Genomic DNA, 23,057 nt, shown 5'->3' with positions numbered 1-23,057 from the left:
AAATAATCATTTAAAGGTTATTAATCGTACTTGATGGATTCAAAAGCAGTGTTCATTGTATGCAGGTGTATTATATTAGAACCTTTTTTCGTGAAAACTACAGGAATTTTAATATGCAACGGGACAAATGCAAATTTTATGTGTGAAAAATTCATTTAAAGTTGTAGTGAGTTTGCAGTGGCTCGCACAGATGTAGAATGCAATTTTAGCAAACCAGATTTAAATTAGCTGGCGAACTATAATTTGTATATTTCATTCATTATTCAAATAGTACCCACAGTGTTTTTGGATTTTCCGAGAGTGAGTGCCGATGTTTTATTTTTCAACTTTATGTTTATCAAGCCTCAGACTAAAGGCTGTTTGGATATTTACATTTTTAAAACACAAGATTATAGGGCACTCTGCACAAATACGTTCAACGACATTACATAGCATTGAGTACATCTGAGACCCACGATACGATGCTGTCAATTTTTTTACTTCTTAGTTCGATTACAACTACTTACAATATAAAACAATAATACATCGCGGACTCGGGTGTACACACGGCAACGTCAAATGGTTGGCAGGGCACACTAACGTAGTGTATGTGTGCACACTAACGTTGTCTATGTGTGCATAAACGCAGAAATCGGTTTACACACCAGTAACAAACCACACACACGCACACACAACAGCACAAACTAGTTTGCGCGTAGGCAAACGCCCGTATACCAGCTGTGACATAAAAATATCAACCGGTAGTGTTAGTTAAATAGTTATAAAATTGAAGTGAAGCAAAATTTCACTGCTTGAGTCTATACATTTCGTAGCTCATTGGTAGAATGTTAGACTTATGAAACATAGGTCGTGAGTTCGAGTCCACTAATGGTTATTTTTATTTTTATTTTACTTAATTCAAATTTTGCGTTATTTAAACGCTGTTGAGTATAAAATTAATTTATTTGAAACTGACAAATGACCACAAGCTGCATAGCTGTCGACTATTTCTCTTCGCCAAAAATATATGATTCGTTCTTCATTTGAGAATTAAAACCATTCTACCCTCATACAATATGAATAAACGATATTAGTTTTTAGTTTTAGTGACAATTCACCTCTGCGTCTGCATAGTGATTCACTTTGTGATTTGACAATTTAATTAATTACTCTTCGCAGTCACTATGGAAAGTCTTAACTTAAACTAAACCATGTTCAAAAAGGCGGAGATAATTGTATTTATATGAACAAAATATTACAATTAGTGAAATCGCAAGACGTTTAACGGTAAGTAACATAGAATGGCAAACATTTTATTTGACTGTTAGAATATTTGTATTTGTATATGCTAAGTATTTGTTTTTTTTTGTTTGCAGAGGAGAACTGTTCAATTATGGGTTCACCGATACGCAGATTCGGGACATGTAGACAGTAGTCGTCTATACGGATGCATCACCACGCCATCGAGAAATCGTAGCTTCACATAGCGCTGATCCGTTCTGCAGCACCCGTTCTACGGCCACAACACATAATCTATCTATCCCTACAATCCGTACGGGTTCACTTGAGTGCTGCTGGGTTGCGGTGTCGGAGGCCGGCGAAGAAAATTGCTCTAACCGATCAGCATCGTCGAAACAGAGTGCGTTTTGCGACTGACTATTTTAAACTTTGATTGGTGCAACAATGTTGTGATATTTAGTGATGAAAAGTCAGACAAGGATGGACGTAAGATATTATGGCGAAAAAGTTGTGAAAATTATAGTTATTGGGGTTAGCTCAGTAATTTTTATTTTTCCATTTGTATAAGATATTAGTTAGTTATTTTGTTAAATACTTATCATTATTTACAATTATGGGTAAGCCAATGTGTTAATGATGTTATTGTTACTGAGGTGAGAATAAGTTATCTTATTTCTAGCTAATTAACATGTTGATTCATATAACTAATGACTTGCCTATTTACTTTAGTAAAACAGCCAGTCCATCCTTGTCTGATGTTTATTATGATTTAAAACTGCAAATTGAAAATTTTCCTTATTAATATAAACTACAACTATGTTTTAAAACGAAAAACAACAAAAACGTAACATCCTTAATGTTTATGTTACGGCAAGAATAAATTTGGTAATTTTAACACTTAATAACTTGTTTCATTTACTTTCTGTGTTGCTTTTATTCGTATATACTACAATACTATTATTAACCATCTTAAAAAATAAATAAAATTTATTAAAAAACAAAAAAGGATTATTGTAAGTTCAGTGGGAATTGAACCAGCATACCGATTCACGTAAGTCTTGTATCATAACAACTGAGCCATTCAATCTATTACAATGCCTTGCAAAATTTTGCTTCATATCATAAAAACAATGAATCATTGTCACTGGCACAACTACATGCTTACAATATCCGTGTGTGGCTTGCCCAGAACTAAATAATTACGTCGACGTCGCCGACACACACATACACTACCTGCGTTAGTGTGCCCTGCCAACCATTTAACGTTGCCGTGTGTACCATGCGATGCGCGATTACAACCAATCGCTTGTGAGTTACGAATACGAGTAGATATAATTACCCCGGCAGTTTCAGTGGAGTCGTGACTAGTATGTGAGTACGTTGCATTGGTAATACAATCAGCGCTGGCATCTCGTATGAATGAACACGGGTCAGCGAGTCAGGCGTTCCTTCACCCAGCCAGAGGTGTCTCATCTAATAATAGCTAAAGGGAAAATTTGCTTTAAGTATAAATATGTATGTATTGACCTACTTATTCTGAGATTGCGATAGGCAGAACATATATATTGACCCACTTATACCCTGATTCCGAAAGGTATTGATGTACTCATTCCAAGTTTAAGGAAATATTAATTTATCTCGTAGATTTGTACACGTATTTTTGAACCACAAATTTAATATCATTATAAATAAATATATAATTAAATATAAACTTTAGCAAAGATGGTATTTATTGCAATAGAGTTATATACATGAGTGTATTAGCTTTAATGTTTATGATCAGCTCCTTCAGATTTTCTACGTAGGTCTTCCATTTTAAAATGTAAACTGATCTTCCCATATCCTAAGATTCCTCAGAAAATAATAAGGCAAACAATCAAACAGTAAGCAAACGATATTCGATTAAATACAATTCATATACAAGAGTTACGATCACTTCATTATAATATGTGGGGACCAATCTACCAATCTGAATCAGACACACTAAAGTTAAACTCTAAGCGATAAGTCGTACCTTTTACATGTATTCGGTCAGGGGTTAAAAACCCCAAGAATACATAATAATTATACGCTAAAATGATAATAGTTACTCTTGTGTTGTAGCAGCGTGGAGTGTGGATGTGAGAACTCGGCGCATTTACATTCCCGCGTGTGGCAGGCGGAACACAAAAAGCATATTATGATTTTAACGTTTTCATTTTACACGTTTTCTCTCAAACAATGAATCCATTCATAAAAAATCCTTGTTTCTTCAATCGAGTACACACGTAGTGGGAGCGTAGAGCGATGTGCGTTCCAGTTTAGACCGTGATCTCGTGCAGCGAAGGTTTAAATTAAAACGCATGCACGATGTGCATTAACCGTTAAGTCAAAATAAGCCGCCATTGTCCAAATGGTGACGTCACGGTACACAGGGCCCGGCTACATGCAGCCTCGTGCTTTGTACGCACTGACTGATTCGAAAGATAAAAATAACTACAATGTACCCGCGTCCTAAAGCCAACGGCTGTGCTTTACTTAAACACAACTCTAATCACAGACAATACAGTGCAAATTTGGACGCAGCCGAGTTACCTCGTTTGTTCCGGGTGCTCATTGTAAACCCCCGGGTATGAAATGTTTCACGTGACCTACATTACCTACTCCGTAAAATTTGTACAATGAAAATTATTAAATAAACGGTGCGTCTCTATGTGAGTTATTCAAGTAAGAACGCACCGCAATACTCTTCCTCTAGCTGCCGGTATTTTAGCGGTTTCAAATTTAATAAAATGTAATAGTTGAAAGTTAATTTGTTGAAGAATTATTTCCTTTGAGGGATGGATGGAATATTTCTGGTGTGAATATTAAAATAGTAGCCACAGAGCTGTGTGGAACTCGCGGCTTTTTAAACATAATCTCTTTCGCGGAATGCCAACTATCTTTTCATGAAAAGTCATAATCTCATTGGCTGAAAAGTATAAAAAGCTTCAGAGGGGAAAATTATTAATTAATGGCACTTATTTTATCGCTTCTCTATTTTGCAGGCGATCTCCTTACAATTTCTCTAGAAGAGGAAATTTAATCCTGTTAATTAATACATACTTCGTGCTTATGAACTGAAGAAGCTTTTCTTCCAATAATTATTAATAGATACCTTGTTTACCTAGATATTTCTAGTACCTCCATCGTTTACCCAGATGTCTAGATTGTCTAGTATCTTCTCTCTCAGTGGATCAATATACTATCGACTAAAGAGTGCATTTTCTTCTGTCAATTAGTTCTAAATCCCGAGCTTTTCCACTCTTCTAAGCGAGCTTTACTTGTTGCAATAAATAAAGTTAATTAAATATCTACCTATACTGAAGTTGTCTATTCATGTTTTCAAACCAAGTTATCATCATTGTGTGAATTCGATAAAAATATAAATTATAAGTTTTAAAGGAACAGTTAACGCTTTAATTGAAAGTTTGTTTTAAAGAAACATATTTAGAACTAAATAGGTAGGTAATTAATGAATACCGTCAACACATTTGTATAATTAAAGAAAAGGGTTTGAAACATTTCATGAATAGAATAATGGTTACAAATACAATTTTGACGTAACCTCTCCCATTATAATTTTACTCTCGGACATCTCTAAAACTGCCAAACTCAAAACGTCCCCCATATCATTGGATCTGGAAAATGGTATAGTTCTATTTAACAAGCCGAATTATATAGCCAGTTGCTGTCTGCCCAGAAAGTGCTGAACGTGAGAGGAACAAGTGCCGATCGCACGACAGCTCTCGCTCTCGTCAGTACAGACTAACCCTCCACTACGACACTTGGAAAAGCTCCATTCTGTAGTAACCCTGAACTCTGTCCATCCGCAGACATGCTACGAGATGGAGAGGTACCTACGCGAGGAGCCGCGCTGCAAGCGGCGGGAGAAGCCCAAGGAGGAGGACTGGGCGCGCTCGGAGCCCGCCTCGCCCCCCTCACCCCCATCACCCCCCCTTCTCGAGGTGGTCGCCGTGAAGAGCGAGCCGCCGAGTGACTGTGACGAGCCAGCACGCTACTTCGAGCCCTATACCGTAGTCAAAAGGTCCCGAATAGCGCAGAAGTTAAAACAGGAGGAGTGGACGAAGAAGTTAAAACAGGAGGAGTGGACGAAGAAGGAGCCGTCGCGGATAGCGGCGCCGCTGCTCGAGGTCATCGTGGTGAAGAGCGAGCTGCACAGCGACTCCGACGAACCACGTGAGTTCACACTATTTCACCAGAATTGCTTTAGGAAGAGAGTAGAGAGAAACTTTCAAAATAAATTCGTTTTATAACTCATAGCTGTTCCCGCGAGCTTCGCTTCGCCTCAAAAAGTTTTCCCGTGGGAATGCCGAGATAAAAAGTACCCTATGTTCTTTCCCAGGGTCTAGACCGTGTGTATACCAAATTTCCTTCAAATCCGTTCAATAGTTTTAACGTGAAAGAGTAACAGACAGAACAGTTACTTTCGCATTTATAATATTAGTTAGGATTATCTTCAATCCTGGTGCTACTAGTACTAGCACGATTGCCTTTGAATAGTTTCCAAATAATTAAATAGGCATATAGTTTCCTTTGTGATAGCAGTGGGAATTTTAACGACACTTTCATCCTAACAGCACTCCAGACCTTCTGACTTATAATACCCTTTGCGGCAACATCTATCTTCGATCCGCATAAGCTTAGAAGTCTAGATATACAAAATCTTTCTCGAAGAACCCTCCCTTTTCAATGGCAACACCTTCGCTTCTCCATACCTTTGACTCCCACACCTCCTCTGACCATACCTATCTCTTGTTCCAGACGAGCGGGCGCCAGCGCCCGTGCGGCGAGCGCACACGGCGCGCCACCACTCGCATTCGCACTCGCACTCACACTCACACTCGCACTCGCACGCACATGTGCTGAGTGACCCGCGCCGCCGCGTGCATCGCTGCGAGTTCCCCGCCTGCGACAAGGTCTACACCAAGAGCTCGCATCTCAAGGCGCATAAACGGACACATACGGGTGAGACTTACCTTTATTTTTACCCTCAAATTTCAGTTTACAAAAGGCTTAGGCAAGAAACATCGTGATACTGGAATTCTTTACTTTTTGTCTAACACAAAGATCGAGTATCACGATGACGCTTGCAAGTTTCATGTAAACTGATACCAAATTAGGTAACACAGGTGTAGAATGAAGAAGAGGCAATAACAGCGATACATTCCATCCTCAAGTTCTGTCAGACGTTGTCAGTAGTGAACCTGGCACTGTGTCTGTTTATATATTTGTGTAGAAAATTGATAAAGTGAATGGGAATCCTGAGGTCCCCTTCATGAGTTTTAATCTCCGCGTTGTAGATGTAATGCGTTGAATACTTTGAACAAACACAACACCTCGATAGAGAGCCGATTAGCAAGGTTTCCGTATTCCGTTGGAACTAGCAGTATCCCTCATTCATCACAATACAAACTTACTTTCTCTTTTTCTGATTCTGATTTTCAAGATAAACTACTTATTAGTATCAAGGGAACCGTGGGCAAGCTTTAACTGATTTGTTCTCACATTACCTATCGTGATTTATCGGAAAGATACTTCATAGGCTTGTATTCTCCAAGAGGGCATCACAAGCGGCTTATTTTACCTATTTACAAAGACTCTTTTAATAAAGTATTTCTTGTCGGTATATTTTCTTTCAGTAAAATTTCGGATGGGTAAATAAAATTATGATCTCAGAAAAGGTTTGAAATGAAATTATATTTTCACTCCAATCCTAAAATACACCCATAATACTTAGTAAATGTAACATACCTCCGGCAGTTTTTTACGAATTTATTGCTATGGCCGCCTTTAGTAGTGAATAAAGATAAAATAACATTGAAGTGAACTTACGGCACCTCGCGCTACTAGGTATCCATATTATTTGCGACAAAGAGATTATTAACTTCTAAGGTACAATACGTAACTCTAACATAATGATCTGCTAACTTTTCTTATAGTAAGTGATGTGAATATAATACATATTGTATGTATATCACGCCCAACTTGGAAGCAAAGAGCCTCGCTGTTGGATGAAAGTTTAAAAACACTTATTTTCTGAGATATTTTTCTACAAAGTTTTAAATGACGTTCGGTGAAGTGAGGCCGCCAGAGGCCGTAATGTAGTTAACATCTCAGGAAATTGTTCATTAAATTGATGGAAAGTAAATATTTAAAATATTGATAAAATGCTGGCCTGGCACTGCCAATTAATGCAGCTTGATCAGCCTTCGGGTCTACTAATGGAAAAAATAACTGCATTATTTAATAATTTATTAGGTCATTCTTTTCGCAACCTCCTCCGCAACATGGATCTGAGCATCGTAACTTGTGACGTACGTACCGAAGGCTTAATGATGTGAGCAGATGAAAGTGCGTTTCCCGAGAGGAGCCACGCGTCGCGCGGAAGTGAAACCGGAATGCGCCCCGAGTAGCGCACTAGCGGAACCGGCCCCACGCACGGGAATTGCTGCCTAGGTTTTCCTATTTTTAAACCAGTTTCAAATAAACTAAACGAAAAGCTCTCTAGCCTTCAATTTAAATGTTTTCCCAGTATTTTACAGTGTGATTTTTTAAACAAATGAAACAAGTTGGCCTTAGGTACTCAGTTATCAAAGTATTTTCATCAAATCATTCCGATCCGATAGCAGTTCAAAAATGTCTGACTGCTCTGCTTTATGAATCAGAAGTAAAATGGATTCCACTGCAACTTTAATAGAGCTGGGACGGCGGCCGCGGACAAGTTTTTCAATGCACAGACGCAATCCTGCTGCAGTTCAAATTGTATTTACAACTAACACGGCCCCATTAAAACTCTATGAAGCAACTATTCCGCTTCGGAATACTCGTGGAGAATGCGCCTGCAATAACATCCGCCGTGCCTCCTGCAGCGCGGAATATTCATCGCAGGAGGAAGATCATTTCCTCGCCCCTCGTAATTGCAGCTCGGGGTTTGCAAATGAGAGAATTTTCTAGGCCAATGCGTCGCGCGACAGTTTGCACAGAGAGCGTCCATCGCCGTCCGAGCGGCGGCGGGACCTCTGATTGTGTTTGTAGTGCGCCGATGTATTTGCGGCGTGCTGATAGTGTGCCCGGCGCGGTGGCTGGTAGCTAGTGCAAGGTTGAAGAGTGCATAAAGTCCGTTCACCGTCCTAGTTAGCCGGTCCATTGAGCCGCGAGTAATCCCTCCCTCCTGTGGGACGGGAATCACCCGCTACAGGTTTTTCCCATTTTCCCTGTCTTCACCGCGGCAGCTCGTTAGCGCTGTTACTAACTTGGAAATGCACTCAGTTGTTTCTTTATCGGGTGTTTCTAGCCCGCTTTATGTAATCTAGATTGTAGATCTAGATCAATGGACTGAATCGCTTCAGTATTTTGTAGTTTTAAGTCATCGTAAATTCTTCGTCATAACTTTTTCCGCATTTGGATAAGAGTTGTTTTAAAGGTTATTTCGTGATTTGAGTTATGTGGTTTTACGGCTACTTTGTTTGTTGTGAGTAGTAAGAAGTAGTTTAGTAGGACAGCCAACTACATTAGATATACTGCATCAAATCCACAGGGAGTTTGTGCACGGAATGTAGCCATTTTTCCGCCTTCGTTACAATATATCGTGTCATGCGACACGACATGTTTTAAAATATACTTACCTACTTGTCCCTTTTTACTAGCGACATTTATTCGGAACATCAATTAGCTTACGGGTTATTTAAATCTATACTTATGTATAGGCCTACTCAAACCGCAGAGTAAATTATAAACGTACTTATGGAAATAGAGGGACCGAAGTATACCACTACTATAAGTCGATAATCGATAAATCTGCGATTCGAGTATGCCTTAAATCAAGTAGGTATGTTAGTAACTACTCTAACTACCATCATTAACCCCACACTCCGTATGTTCCAGGTGAGAAGCCGTACAAGTGTTCGTGGGAGGGCTGCGAGTGGCGGTTCGCTCGCTCGGACGAGCTGACGCGCCACTACCGCAAGCACACGGGCGCCAAGCCGTTCCGCTGCCGGCACTGCGAGCGTTGCTTCTCGCGCTCGGACCACCTGGCGTTGCATGCCAAGCGACACGCGTAGCAGGCGGCCAGCGAACGCCCCAAGAAAGCGAACGTCAAGAATTAAGCGCGCGGTTGGTCGAATCTTTAGGTGTTAGGTTTGCGTTGGTAGGTTTGTTTAATTGTTTTGTTGTAATGATTGATGATGTTCGCGAAGATGTTAAAGTGATTTGGTTGAGTTAGTTTTCGTACATTCGGTTTTGTCATAATTTGAGTTAATAAATGTGTTAGGAAGTGTAGTTCCTAAAGATTCGACCGATCGCCAGTCTCTTGGATCCGACAAAAACAAAACATCGTGTTTGTTTTGTTTTTATGACGAATTCAAGAGGGTCCCCGTGTCCGCTGCGTCTATAACGAGCTGACTATGGGAATTAATTCGCACAAAGCGTTCCTACTTTCTGTACGAGTCGTGCGCGCGTCCTCATTTTGGTTGTGTATCGGAATTGAATGTGTAGCGTATCGGGGCCGCTTGTTGCGCGGTGTGTTGCGCGGTGTGTTGCGCGGTGTGTTACGGACGCGCGCGCGGCGGGGCTTACGTTCGCGCCTGTTCGTGTTGCATGCCAAAGAAGCCGCTATGACCGTAGCTCGAGTCAAAACCTCATCGCACCTAATACATTAAAATTAATTTTACCTTGTATTCAAATTGTAAGTGTAACTATGAATCTTATATTCGTTTCGGCACCGGTCTCCGGATTATTATTGTTACGGTTACTTTATTGTTGCATTATGAGAACAATTTTATATTCGCCGTTGTTTATTGTGTAAAATGTTTTGTAGGCTTTTTGTACAGAGAGGTTTTTTTATGTTGCGCGTTCCGTGAGCGGGCGGGCGAGTGTTGTGCCATCGCCGGGGCGCCGGCTTGTTAACCTGCATTTCGAGACGTGACATATAAGTTATTGGACAGTGCGACCCCCGGCCGCCTGCCCCCGGGCCCCACCGACGCCGGGGGTCCTAGTGTAGGTCGATGTGCGTCGCGTTACCTGAATCACAAGCGATGTTTGGAACGAGTCATAAGCGATCTATCGTTACTCTAATTCTTTAAAGGTGACGATCGTTTTTTATATAAGTATGTTATTATGAATAAATTGTTTAAACAAAAGTCTAATGCCGACTGTAAAGGTGTTGGCGTCGATCCAATACGTTAGTGACTCGTACCAAAGATCAGTTTAGAATGTTAATGAATAATTTTGCATCGTTATTATTATTAAGGTATGTATGCATGTTGAGCGATGTTCTCTACCACTTTAAGTATTGTTTGCTGGTTTCATTCCGTAAGTTGATCTGGTGTGTCTGCTTGCACCTGGTCGCGTGCCGTGTCGCCGGTCGCTGTCGCGTTGACACGGGCAGCGGCCGGCTAGAAGCGTCGGCGACGGTTAGGCGGTGCTTTCCTATTATTTCTACTGCTGAAATTAGATATATGTCTGTATCTTATAATACAAACCCTGAGTACTAAACTTATAACACCATCAGATTACACCAATATATTAACTGTTATTTACCATTATACAGATAACTATATATACCTATAACAGATGATAACTATTGTAACTATGTCTAACTTTTAACTAACCTATCTATGAAGAAATATACACTTATATGATGTCACAACTGTGGGTACTGTGAACCGTGCGTCTGATCTTGCCGTAAGACTCCAGATCTAGCTAGACAACGGAAAAAAATCTGACTCTCAATCTCAATAATCGACAAAACCGGGCCAGACAGCACCGTCACAGTATCTAGCAAGCAGCCATAACCTTAAATTATAATCAAAGTTGTAATATTTAGTGTTCTACAGTAAAGTTGAAATATTTTTATTAGTAGTATGTAACTCTGTGTGCGCGAAGTATGAAGTATCACTGCACGTGGTGTTGGACACAGTCGCATTATTTTTAGGCAAATATTTTCAAATTGACGCCAGTCTGTGGACACGTTGAGTTGTAATGCCTGTGATACAAGTGATACCTACAGGTAGAACTTTTTTCATTCGAAATTTATAGGAAAATCTTTTTAAAGCTTCGAATTTCTAGTAAAATTTATAAATTTGAGCGTTTGCAATACATTGCTAGGTCAGTGGCTACTTAATTATATGAATGTTGCTGACGCACATTATTTGTGAAGTTGTTGGTTCAAACTGACGCCACTAACTAATATTTCTGGCTATGGGCAAAATGCACTATTTTTTTTTAACCTGACACAGAAACGTTATAGAAGTATCATATGTAAACCCTTATAAAATCTCATTGGTAAACAAAAGTTTAGGCGCACCGTTTAAATATGAAAGGGAGAGCAAAAAAACTATCAGTATCGTTTATTTATAATCACGAAAACGTGAAATTATTTTATTATTCCAAAACAAACAGTATTTTATTTTAAAGTCTTATCGTTAATTGAGTGAATCGCACAGTTTTTTAAAACTTTTTTCATGTATTTAGATAATATAATAAAGTAAAAATAAAAAAATAGATTTAATGACAAAAAAATGATAATAAGAAGTAAATTGTGTAACTGCCATTTATTGAATGTTGTTCCCGGGGCCATGTAGTCTTCCCGACTGTTAGCTGATATTGACATGAGAGCCCGGGAACCACGGGCCACGCGGCGTCTCTCCGGACCATCGCTGAAGCAATGGGGACCGTAGCACCCATTTGTCACTTGTATTTGTAAAGAAAACTGCCTGAAACATAATGTCCTAGTAGACGGACAACAAGCGGCGTTGGGCTTCCGCCCTGGCGCGCTGTGTTCGATATTAAAAACACTCCGGATAGACGTATTGTCTTCACGTATCCTAAAGGGGCATTCGGAACGAAGGTGCATGGTAGTCGTTGCAGTACTTTGCGATAAAGTCTGAATAATTTGTAATTTTAATCTTATGATCGATAAATAATCCGCGTAAAACTGCAGCCGTCTCGGAAAGACGTCGCGCCTCGAAGCCCAACCGCACTGCCAAATAACATAACTAACACATTTTTACAATAAGTTTATACCAACCTTTCGTACGAACACTGTTCAATATTTACATCCTATTTTATACCAGGTTATTGATCACATAGAATATTATCTATAAAATATTGTAACATTGCGGTCTTTGAATTTTTCAATTACTTTCACCCGATTTTATTAATAGTGTAAACATCATTGTTAGTGTATAACATGGATGAATGCAAGCTACAACGCGTGGCTACCACTAGGAACCGTTCTACTGCCGTCGGTCGCGCGATGGTGCGATGCGATGTTATCCTCCGATATATCCGTTGCCATCATTAACTGTGTGTACTATTTTGGGGCGACGAAATCACTCTCGAAGGGCGTCTTAACCGAATGTAGCCGAATGGTCGTTATCGTTGGCCGCACGAGCGGTGGCAATAGGACCGTTCCTTGCATAACTACATAATACGTAATTGAATAGAATAGAGCTCATAAATACATACAATCGAATTTAGCTTTAAAAATATCAAAGAACATTCTGCCATAGACAAGGAAATCTCATCAGAGCGACTGACTCCATGATGACTCACTAGCGAGCTGCTATCACCTCCACAACTCGTGTTATTTCATAAGATGCTTTAGATAATCGTTCACATAAGGTTGTTGGTAAAAAGGAACGTATGAATTATAATAGTTTTATGTGACCTAAGGTCGGCTGAGGTTGTTGCGTTTATCAGTCTCTGCGACTTGAGTGTGAGTCGTACGTGAGTCACGCAGGCTCCATCGGGGCTCCTCCACCGTAGCTGTGTTAGATCCGTGCCACGCGATGACCATCTGTTGCAAAGAGATAGCTGGTTCGCTCGACTCGCAAGGACTGAACCAATCAAATAAAAAGGTTAAATTCTGATATATCATTGCATTATTCAATATTATACAAATTAATATTTAAACCATCGTGTCAATATTTGTCATCTCTTGAACCGTATTTCGTAGTGTAGTTTCGTATCTGAATGTCGTCACTAATCAATCAAAAAGTCCGCGGACAATGGAGCCAGTGCAGTGAGTGCTGCGATGGAATGTGCTCAAGTATGTAGTTACATCTCACGCCACCTCACTTCACTGGCGCCACTGTCTTTACGCAATACAAAATAGATATATTTAACAATCTGATCGTGCATGTATGTGTGTTTAATGTGCTTAAAGGCAAAATTTAGGAAAAAATAGATAATAATAAAAAAAATGCACGGATGGCTGTCATCAAACGCAAATTAGTAGTCGATTTTAGATATACAAAATATTTAGGTACCTGTACCTATTCTAGAATTGAATGTATGTACCTATATATGTGGAATAATAATAAAAACTGATCGCTAGTAAATATTAGATATTATAACGAAATATATAAATGTGAAAGTAATGGTATTTCAGCTACAGTATATAATATTTTATCCTTTAAAGTAATTAACAGAATGTTTTCAATTATACTTGAAATGTATCAAACAGTTCTTTGAATTGTATTAAAGAATATAAGCCATTTGTAATACAAATAATAATATGAGAATTTGTCGCCATTGGGTACAGCGGTGTTTCAAATACTTAAAAAGTATTTCTTGAGATAATGATTTTATATACTTTTTAATAATCTTTGACTTTTACTATTACTATTAGTAATAATACTTAATCATTTATGATCAAGTGGGGTTTATTACATTTTTCTATGTATTTACATATTGAGTAAGTACCTACAATGCCACGCATTGCTTCGCAATACATTACATTACACATGACATGCGTTTAATGTACTAAATTCCGACTACATCACTTCTACTAGGACCTTAACTTATTTTTCTTGCTTTACTTTATATAAATAAATAAAATCTTAACACAAAGTAAAAGTAACAAGAGGTAGATTATAATCGTGCAATATTTTTATTCGTCTAATATTACTTATCAGAATGTTACTTTTTGATCCAATCGAATAAAGCAAAGCTTAAGAAAATATAAATTTATATTTTAAATATTTAGCTAAATATAGTTTGAATATTAATTGAAAATTAAATATAATATTATAATGTACGTAGGTTATATTTAGTTCATTATATATTTGTGATGATTAAAATATCGCTTTATTGAATATGTTGAAAGAAAATTGTGAGTAATGGAAATTAAATATTTATGTTGTTTTCGTCGCTTTATTGGCTTGGATCTCGCTATTGTTGTATATACATATTTTTATTACTCCTTGTATTAGGTACTTGTGCAATGTTTCTATGTATGAACGGAATCGTTGTCTTTTGTTAATTATGTATTCATGTTTACATCACGATTGAGATTCATTGAAAGTATTTTTTTATTTGACTATGACTTAAATTGACTATTTTATATGACTTAAATTGGTAATTAATTTGCTAAGACACTACACTGTTAGAAACAAACCTCTAAACTCCATATTACAGAACACGAAAGATATGATTTAAGTAATGTGCTGTGCTGTGTAAGTGAATCCCTACCCTACGCTACTTGTATTAAAGACGACATTCCATTGCCTTCTCATTCAGTCGGCTTGTAACTACTTACAACATTTGAAACCAAAATAAGTTATTATTCATTAGCGTATGTATTTAAACCATAGTTTAACTTTAAACGAGCGACGGCTTTGCATTATTCTTCCAACAGCCGTTTGACTTTGTATATCTGATAGTTATAAATAATATAAAAATTGATATATAGGTATTATTTACTTATTTTCCATGTGAGTGGACGGATGGAAGGGGCGCCCCGCACTAGCGGGGTGGCACTGTACATGTCGCATTATTGCATTTTTTAAGTAATAGAATATATATATATATAATGTTTCTGATATGTGGACTCGTGTGTTTTATTCTTGACCCTTGTTTTAGAAAAATCCCGTTTAAAGATCATGGCTAAGAATGTATACATAAAGGATGCTGGTTACCAGCTTTTTCTATGGATATTTTGGCTAATCAGTGCTGATATCCAGCTATCTTGCGTATATATAGACCCTATAATTAAGGTTTTTGAAGGATCAAAGCCAGCTGTCAAGCCCAGAAATTATGATGTAGACCAAAGAACAACACGGACTCGGGTTCGGACACTTTGGACGGACTGAATGCTATACTTAACTTATCTTTTATCCACATACACGGCATCAAACCGTCAACTCATGATACCACTCTCATGCTACATGATTGAGGTCGGGTACTTTTGCCCCATACTAAATACCCAACCCATAGGTACCTAAGTACTATTCGTACTTTTTTAATGGCTATTTGTTGTATTTGCCAAATACAAAATATGTGCAAATTTGGCAATAAATTTGGCGATTATATTGACCACACATGGCAGTTTTGCAAAATAGGAATAGCCAAGTGGGGCAGTAGCATAACACAGCAAATATTGTAGGTCTTTGATTTAAAGCGCCATCTATCATTTACCCTAGTTACTACGTCATGAAGCCACATTTGAGATTCTAAGTTTACACGTTTACTCTAACCAGGCAACACTGGTCCCTTTGACATAAGCTGTTGTCAATACTTTACGACAGAGGTCGGCTTCTGTAGAAATCAATTTTACTGAAGTAAAGTAGGTAGTACCATCTATCGTATTAATTCGTAACAACAATATAAGCAAATCACCATAGTCGGAAGCATAGACTTAGTCTATGGTCAGTGGTCACTGGAACTGTGGAGCGCCACCTATGTTGCAGACGCTGCATTATCATGACAGCCACCGTACATAAAAAAGTTTTACAAAAGATCTTTTAAAACTAATAATATTCTGTAGATGGCAGTTTTCATAATTTTATTAAACCTTGATATAACGATGATAACGATGCCGATACCAACTTATGATCGTCTACCACTATGGGCGACTGGATTAGAATCACTTTAATTTTAATTTATTTCGTCAGATCAGTACAACTTCCTCACCTAATATTATTATGTGTACGATAGTACATAACTAGGTACTTTTATAGGGGGCAGCAAAAACGAACTACACATTCTGAAAAAGAGAAATACCTACTTAAATATTTGCTTAAACTTAAGAAATGGGTTATGAAATTTGGAAGGGACGCGGACGTAGCTTAGGTCCCACAGAAATTCCCACGGGAAAGGGAGTTAGCGGGAAAAAACCTTTGTGTAAAATAAATATCGATAAATATTCCGTGAAAGTTTGTAAGTAGGTTTTTTTTATACCACTTTAGTCAAAACTAAACGGATTTTGATAAAACTTAAAGCTTAAAATCATCAGAACAAACGAGCTTAATTTTTTTGCGGAATTCCCAGGAAAAACCTTTCAAGGTGAAGCGAAGCTCGCGGGCAATGCTTTTTATATAGGTAGTAGGTTAGTTACTTAAACTAAAGTATTACTGGAACTGAATATTATTTTGTGGAAAGTAATAAAATACCCCTTACTGTCTCCTTCAACCATTCATCAGTCAGCCCCAAGCACTCTTAACTGTCCCGAAGCAACAGGTGGCATTTACAATAAGTGTAGTTCGATATTCATAGCTGCTTCACTTCACAAGTTCACACCTCCCTAACCACTGACCTATTATGACAGGTAGGTAACATGTATTCACCTATTCTGTGAGGATGACTGAGGACCACCTGAGGACCGTTTTTCAGGAGGCAATAATGTTCCATCCATAACACTGTTTTTCAGAAGCCAATGAACCAGTTTCCACGTGATGAAGCTTGGCCAGGCTGCACGCTTTGAGCTGAAAAGCGTTGAACCTTCAGTGCAAATAGTGATTTGCATTTAAATGTCGTCAATATTCGCAACGGTTCCAGCTTTCCGAGGCATCCAGGCACCAGAAGTCACACGATTTTGTCGGATGTTATGAATGTACACTCACTAACAATGAAAAAGTTCTAGTAGCAATAGCACCAAATTACTCCTAAACGGAAATGACTAACTTGATGCAATATTGAAGTATACTTAACAGCGCATCAGGATGTCACCAACTAAAAACATTACCCTCCTCCTTCGGCGGTCGGGTAAAAACATAAATATTTTAATCGAACTTTCATTTAGTTAGTTGTTTTTGAATTTTATTTTAATTTAAAAAATTGGAGCCATATCGGTGTGTGGAACTTTTTCATTGCTCGTGAGTGTATTAACTATTTTAATAAAGACTTCATAAACTAAGGGCAGTAATAAATATTAAATAGTTTTTATCTTGCTCTGACAGTATAATGTCAGAGCAAGAGGTCATAGATTTAATTTTGTTTAACTTTGTAGTGCAAGACGCCCTAAAAACTAAGGGAGTCTACACACCAAACCCGCCGACCCGCCGGTGTCGGCGACTTTGTTTCAAGAATCATGTCGGCGACTCGTACCCGCGCGTGCAAGTACTAAAAAAGTTGTACTGATTTCTTGCCGCCGACTAACTCACCGACACAGCCCCATGACACATGTTGGCGGGTTGGCGGGTTTGGGTCGCCGACACCAAGCCGCCGGGCTGTGTCGGCGGGTTTGGTGTGTAGACTCCTTAATGCTGACTTTGCTGACAATGAAGAGACAGTAACCTAATTTACCTAATGTTGCCTTCCCGAATTTGTTTGTTAATGACGTGGTAAACTCGGTTTTATTTAGCTTCATCGTAAGCATGTAATTTAGTCGAAATTACTATATAATTTGTAAAAAACGACTTTACATATAATAATAATAATATAATATGTGGGGACATCTCACACACGGCCATCCGACCCCAAGCTAGGCAGAGCCTGTGTTATGGGTATCGGACAGCTGATATATCTACACAAATACATAGATAGATACATATTAAATATAAATATCACAGGTATAAAATATCATATATAGGTAGTAAATACTCGAAAAAAACGAATGCTAAATATTGCTCAATATGTCTACTGCTACACATACTTAATGAATGCTTGTCCGTTGCCGCTACTCTCGTTTGTACATATTGATCTAATGTTGGAGTCAACAAGTGATACAGTTTGCGCCGCCGACCGATAATGAAGTAGGATCCGATGTACGGGAATAGACACATGGCGGCCTTAACGCCAATGAACCGTACAAAATATATTCTGAAATCTATACATAAGTAAGTACTGACAAAAAACTGGAGGACAAGGCCTGTCGCCTGTGCTACGAAAATTAAGAGTTACAAAAAAGAAGCTAAGGAGGTAAAAGTAGACTCACTCTCACAGAATAATCAGGTACCTACTTGTTATTTTCTTTGAGTTTCGGTCTGAATGTTTGCGCAGATCTTTGTAATTATTTTTTTAATACGATGTAGATAGGGGCCGTCAATTAATCACGTGAGGCTCAAAGGGGGGGGGGGAGGGGGTACGGAAAACCTCACGAAACATCACGAGGGGGGAGGGGGGGGGGTCTGGTTAGACATCACGTGTATTAATTTTTGACAAAAAGCGCTAGGTATTTCTGACCCAAAATTTTGAACGGCGCATAATTTTGAACAATTTGTAGTATGACCTTGATTGACTCGCCCGCCGCAATTTTCGTTATATTTTTTCTAGTCAAAAATAGCCTTTACATTGTACTTTCAAAAAATACACGTGATCCAAGAGGGGGGAGGGGGGGGGTGTTCCCAAACCTCACCAAATATCACCAGGGGGGAGGGGGGGGTCAAAAAATGGGAAAAACGACCTCACGTGATTAATGGACGGCCCCATACACCGAATAGCGATATTTGTAAGTTTTGTCTACTTTCCTTGCCCCCAAAGGGGTAATGGTGCCGGTTATAACCAGCTGGTTCGAAGAACACACACATGTTAAGTAGACTGTAAATAGGGTTTATTGCGCACAAACTTTTAATAGATACAAAATGCGTGGTGAGTACGGCGAGGTAGTAACCGGAAGTCCCTTAAGGTTTTATACAGTGTTTCCAGTAGGTAATAATGACTTGTCTATGGTTCAGTTCTGGACATTTCTATACCTACATTACCTACCTTGATCTTTAATTCGGCGGAATTCTGACAGTTATCTACTTTTGACATGTCAGAGATCACAAACCTTTATTGGCTGAGCCCTTTTTAGGGTTCCGTAGCCAAAATGGCAAAAACGGAACCCTTATAGTTTCGTCATGTCCGTCTGTCCGTCTGTCCGTCTGTCCGTCTGTCACAGCCGATTTACTCGGAAACTATAAGTACTACAGTGATGAAATTTGATGGGAATATGTGTTGTATGAACCGCTACAAAAATATGACACTAAATAGTAAAAAAAAGAATTGGGGGTGGGGCCCCCGATACATGTAACTGAGGGATGAAATTTTTTTTTTCGATTTACATACCCGTGTGGGGTATCAATGGAAAGGTCTTTTAAAATGATATAAAGTTTTCTAAAAAACATTTTTCTTAAAGTGAACGGTTTTTGAGATATCAGCTCTCAAAGTCGTAAAAAGTATGTCCCCCCCCCTCTATTTTTATAACTACGGGGTATAAAATTCTAAAAAAAATAGAGGTGATGCATGCTAATTAACTCTTTCAACGATTTTTGGTTTGATCAAAGTATCTCTTATAGTTTTTGAGATAGGTTGATTTAACTGTAATTTTGGTAAGTTTATTATATTTGCTGCTACGGAACCCTTTGTGCGCGAGCCCGACTCGCACTTGGCCGGTTTTTCAATACGAGTCTGGAGGGCCACTACCAAAATCAAACGAACGAACGAACAAGAGCTCGGCTCTATCTCGTTGTATTAAGCGTGCCGATTGCGTGACAATTCTTGTTCGTTCGTTCGTCGATTTAGAGAGTGACCCCCCTGAACATCTTGGTCTAAACTACTCTATACATTTTATTTGTTAGTGAATGTACCTATCCATTTTATTAAGTGCGGCGCTCCAAATTAAAAGGGAATAATTACGTCCCTTTACATCACAAAAATAATATACTTAATTAAAGTATAAATTAAAAAATAAAGAAAAAATATAATTGATAATTAAAATATCTAATCGATTATTAAATAATAATAAGAGCGGTGGTAGCTCTGTCGGGTAAGCGCCCGCTTCTCACGCAAGAGATGCGGGTTCGAATCCCGGCGCTGACATGTACCAATGAATTCTTTTAGCTTAAGTACAATGTATACCGTCGCTCTTACGGTGAAGGAAAACATCGTGAGGAAACCTGCATATCTAGATTTAGCACATCTAGATAAATGTGATCCCACCAACCCGCAGTGGACCAGCGTGGTGGGAAATGGTCCAAGCTTAGGAAGGCAGTTTAGACCTTGGGGATATGCACAAAGGTTCCACTCGAGAGAGCCAGGTGCAGGTACTTACATCCCCAAAGAGAATAGAATAGAATATCTAATCATTATTAATACTTACTGATTATTATGAAACTTAGACTGCTCAATGTAAGCCATTAAAAAAATTAATAGTGGCAATCGGTTCAATCGTTTCGGAGATATGCGTGGACAAACATTATAAACATACATAGGTACATCTATAAAATTTTGCAAGTATATTTGTTTGTTGTGCAGTCCCAATAATCTTACATAAGTACATATGAGTATGTACCGAATAGAGAATCTTTTTTTGAAATCGATTAAAAAGGTTTACTATCCCTGAATTTAGTAGGAAGTGATGCCAGCTAAAGAATAAAATAAAGTAATTAATATGAATTCCATACATTATCTGTCATTTTAATTTTTTATTGCCCAGAAATGGATCCAAATTTTTCCTTTTTTCGGTTAAGAGCTTTTTAAGTAGCATCACTTTTGAAATGTCAGAATTCCGTCGAAAGATCCAGGTATACTTTCCTTTTCAATAAACTACGGAACCATCGAGGAATAAATACTTAATAATAGTAGTTTACACCAATATCTGATCCGGCCTGGAATATAAACAGCGAGGACTATCGTTCGTAATATTTCTGTAAAGCTAGAAGCTAGAGCAACAATAATGGGGTCACTCTCTAAATCTATGAAATGGACTCCGAAGGATTAAAAACACTGCTAAGCTAACCACGGCTCTGTCTCGTTTCATTAAGCGTGCCAATTGCGTGACATTTTCGTCCGTTCGTTCGTCGATAGTGACTCGCCCCAGGTACTAACCACAGTTCGTTCTACGGTAAACCCAGTGTTCACAGTTTAGTTATTCTTGAGATTGGTTTTAGATTGCCCGAACCTGCAAGGTGAACTTTGATTCGCCCGGGTCGCCTCGCCCGGGTCGCCTTCCCCGGGCGGCCATGGCCCGGGTCGCCACGGCACATCCGTGCCTCGGACCGGGGTGGCTTCCCGGACACGAACTTTAACATAAACTTTGCGAAACTTAGCTTTTCAGCCACATCAATGTTCTTTAGGACCTCTTGTATTATGGCTCAGGTACAAGTAAGTCCTTTTGAGTTTACCCGAGTCTCGTAACTTTTAAGTTAAGTAACATAACGTTTGTAATTAAGTACTTGAAATTATATCTAGGTGGTATCACAACTATGTATTGAAATGGTACAAAACACACAGTCATATAAATAAATTCCAGGCAACCTTTGGCAAAAAATCGTGAAAATGAAGAATAGGTACTTACTTCATAAATAAATATAGAAAATACTTGGATATATAGTTAAAAAAAAACATTTTAAAACGGAGTATAAAATGTGTTTACTTGAATAAATTATTTCAAATTAACATTTCCGACATGCACGCCACAAACGGTTTTTGTTTTAACCAAACCAAATTATTAATTAAATGGTTCTTTAGTCTGTTTAAGTCGACAGCGTGCATCTGAATAGCCCGTGCAGGGGCACACTGATGCCTGCACCGGAGCTAGCTAGTGGCCGACAAACCATTAGAAAATCTATCCCAGTTCCGATAAACTCGTCGGTTTTGAGCCATTTAAACCTTACAACGCTGGCACAAATGTACTGCTCGATGCCTGAATTTCAATTCACCGAACTGTTACCGTGATTAAGCTATTCGCATGCTTGTTTGAGATATGCGTGTTCAATAAACGCTAATTAAGCGAATTCCTTCGTCGAAACGCAATGTGCGCTCAACTGAATATTCGTGGTTAAATATTCTCCAATATTATCTTTGGTTGGAATCACGAGCTTTCGAAGGTTCTTCCTCAGATTGGTGTAGAGAAAAATGATAAATGTCAACACTGAAAAATATTGTAGTTTAATATACTCGTAATAACGACCAAATTAAATTTGTGAAAAAATCTACTCTCTATAGCAGTGTTTTTCAACCTGTGGGTCAGGCGCGAAGCTTCTGTAGGGGGGTCGCCAAAGGGCGAAAAAACTGGGAACTTTAGTAAAAAAACAATAAAGACCATTACATAGTATTAATTTATCAAGAAAGACTCTTACTTTAAAAATACTTTTACTTAAAATTTTCTTAAATGCGAAGGCTGAGCTTGTTTTTTATTAATTAAATTATCTCATCGTGGATCTGTTTTAGTACAATAGACCACATCCACACCGTAAGGCAGATTACACAGAAGACCGAAGAGTATAATCAACCTCTGTATCTAGCCTATGTGGACTATGAAAACGCCTTCAACTCCATCGAGACATGGGCAATTTTGGAAGCGTTGCAAAGATTTCAAATCGACTGGCGCTATATGGAGGAGTTGAGGAGTCATATGTATAAATGGCGAGTACATGTCACACCTCTCTGTTTCGCGGACGAAATTGTTATTATGGCAGAATCTCTGCAGGAACTCAGCTGGATGATGGAAGTGGCCTAAATGCTGCTTCCCAACGTGTAGGCTTCGGGGTATAAACTTGGACAAGACGAAAGTCATGTACAATGCTCACATCGAACCAGAGCCGGCAATCGTTGGTGAGACAACAATTCATTCGGAAAACTTTGTCAGCACATAT

The 23,057-nt window shown here is 38.6% G+C and overlaps 1 protein-coding gene across 1 annotated transcript in view; it reads left to right on the top strand.

The window, feature by feature from the left end:
• LOC105384583 (Krueppel-like factor luna) overlaps positions 1-13,454 on the top strand; it is a 60,670-nt gene extending 47,216 nt beyond the window's left edge. Inside the window, exons 2-4 of the mRNA XM_011554847.3 lie at positions 5,073-5,436; positions 6,022-6,225; positions 9,145-13,454. Of these exons, the coding sequence (XP_011553149.3) occupies positions 5,073-5,436; positions 6,022-6,225; positions 9,145-9,320 (744 nt within the window). The 3' untranslated portion in view covers positions 9,321-13,454. The remainder of the gene's footprint in view (positions 1-5,072; positions 5,437-6,021; positions 6,226-9,144) is intronic.
• Positions 13,455-23,057: the final 9,603 nt, after the last annotated feature.

The sequence above is a fragment of the Plutella xylostella genome, chromosome Z (assembly GCF_932276165.1).
Source record: "Plutella xylostella chromosome Z, ilPluXylo3.1, whole genome shotgun sequence".
In the NCBI taxonomy this organism is placed as follows: Eukaryota; Metazoa; Arthropoda; class Insecta; order Lepidoptera; family Plutellidae; genus Plutella; species Plutella xylostella.
This window is presented reverse-complemented; position numbering and strand designations above follow the sequence as displayed.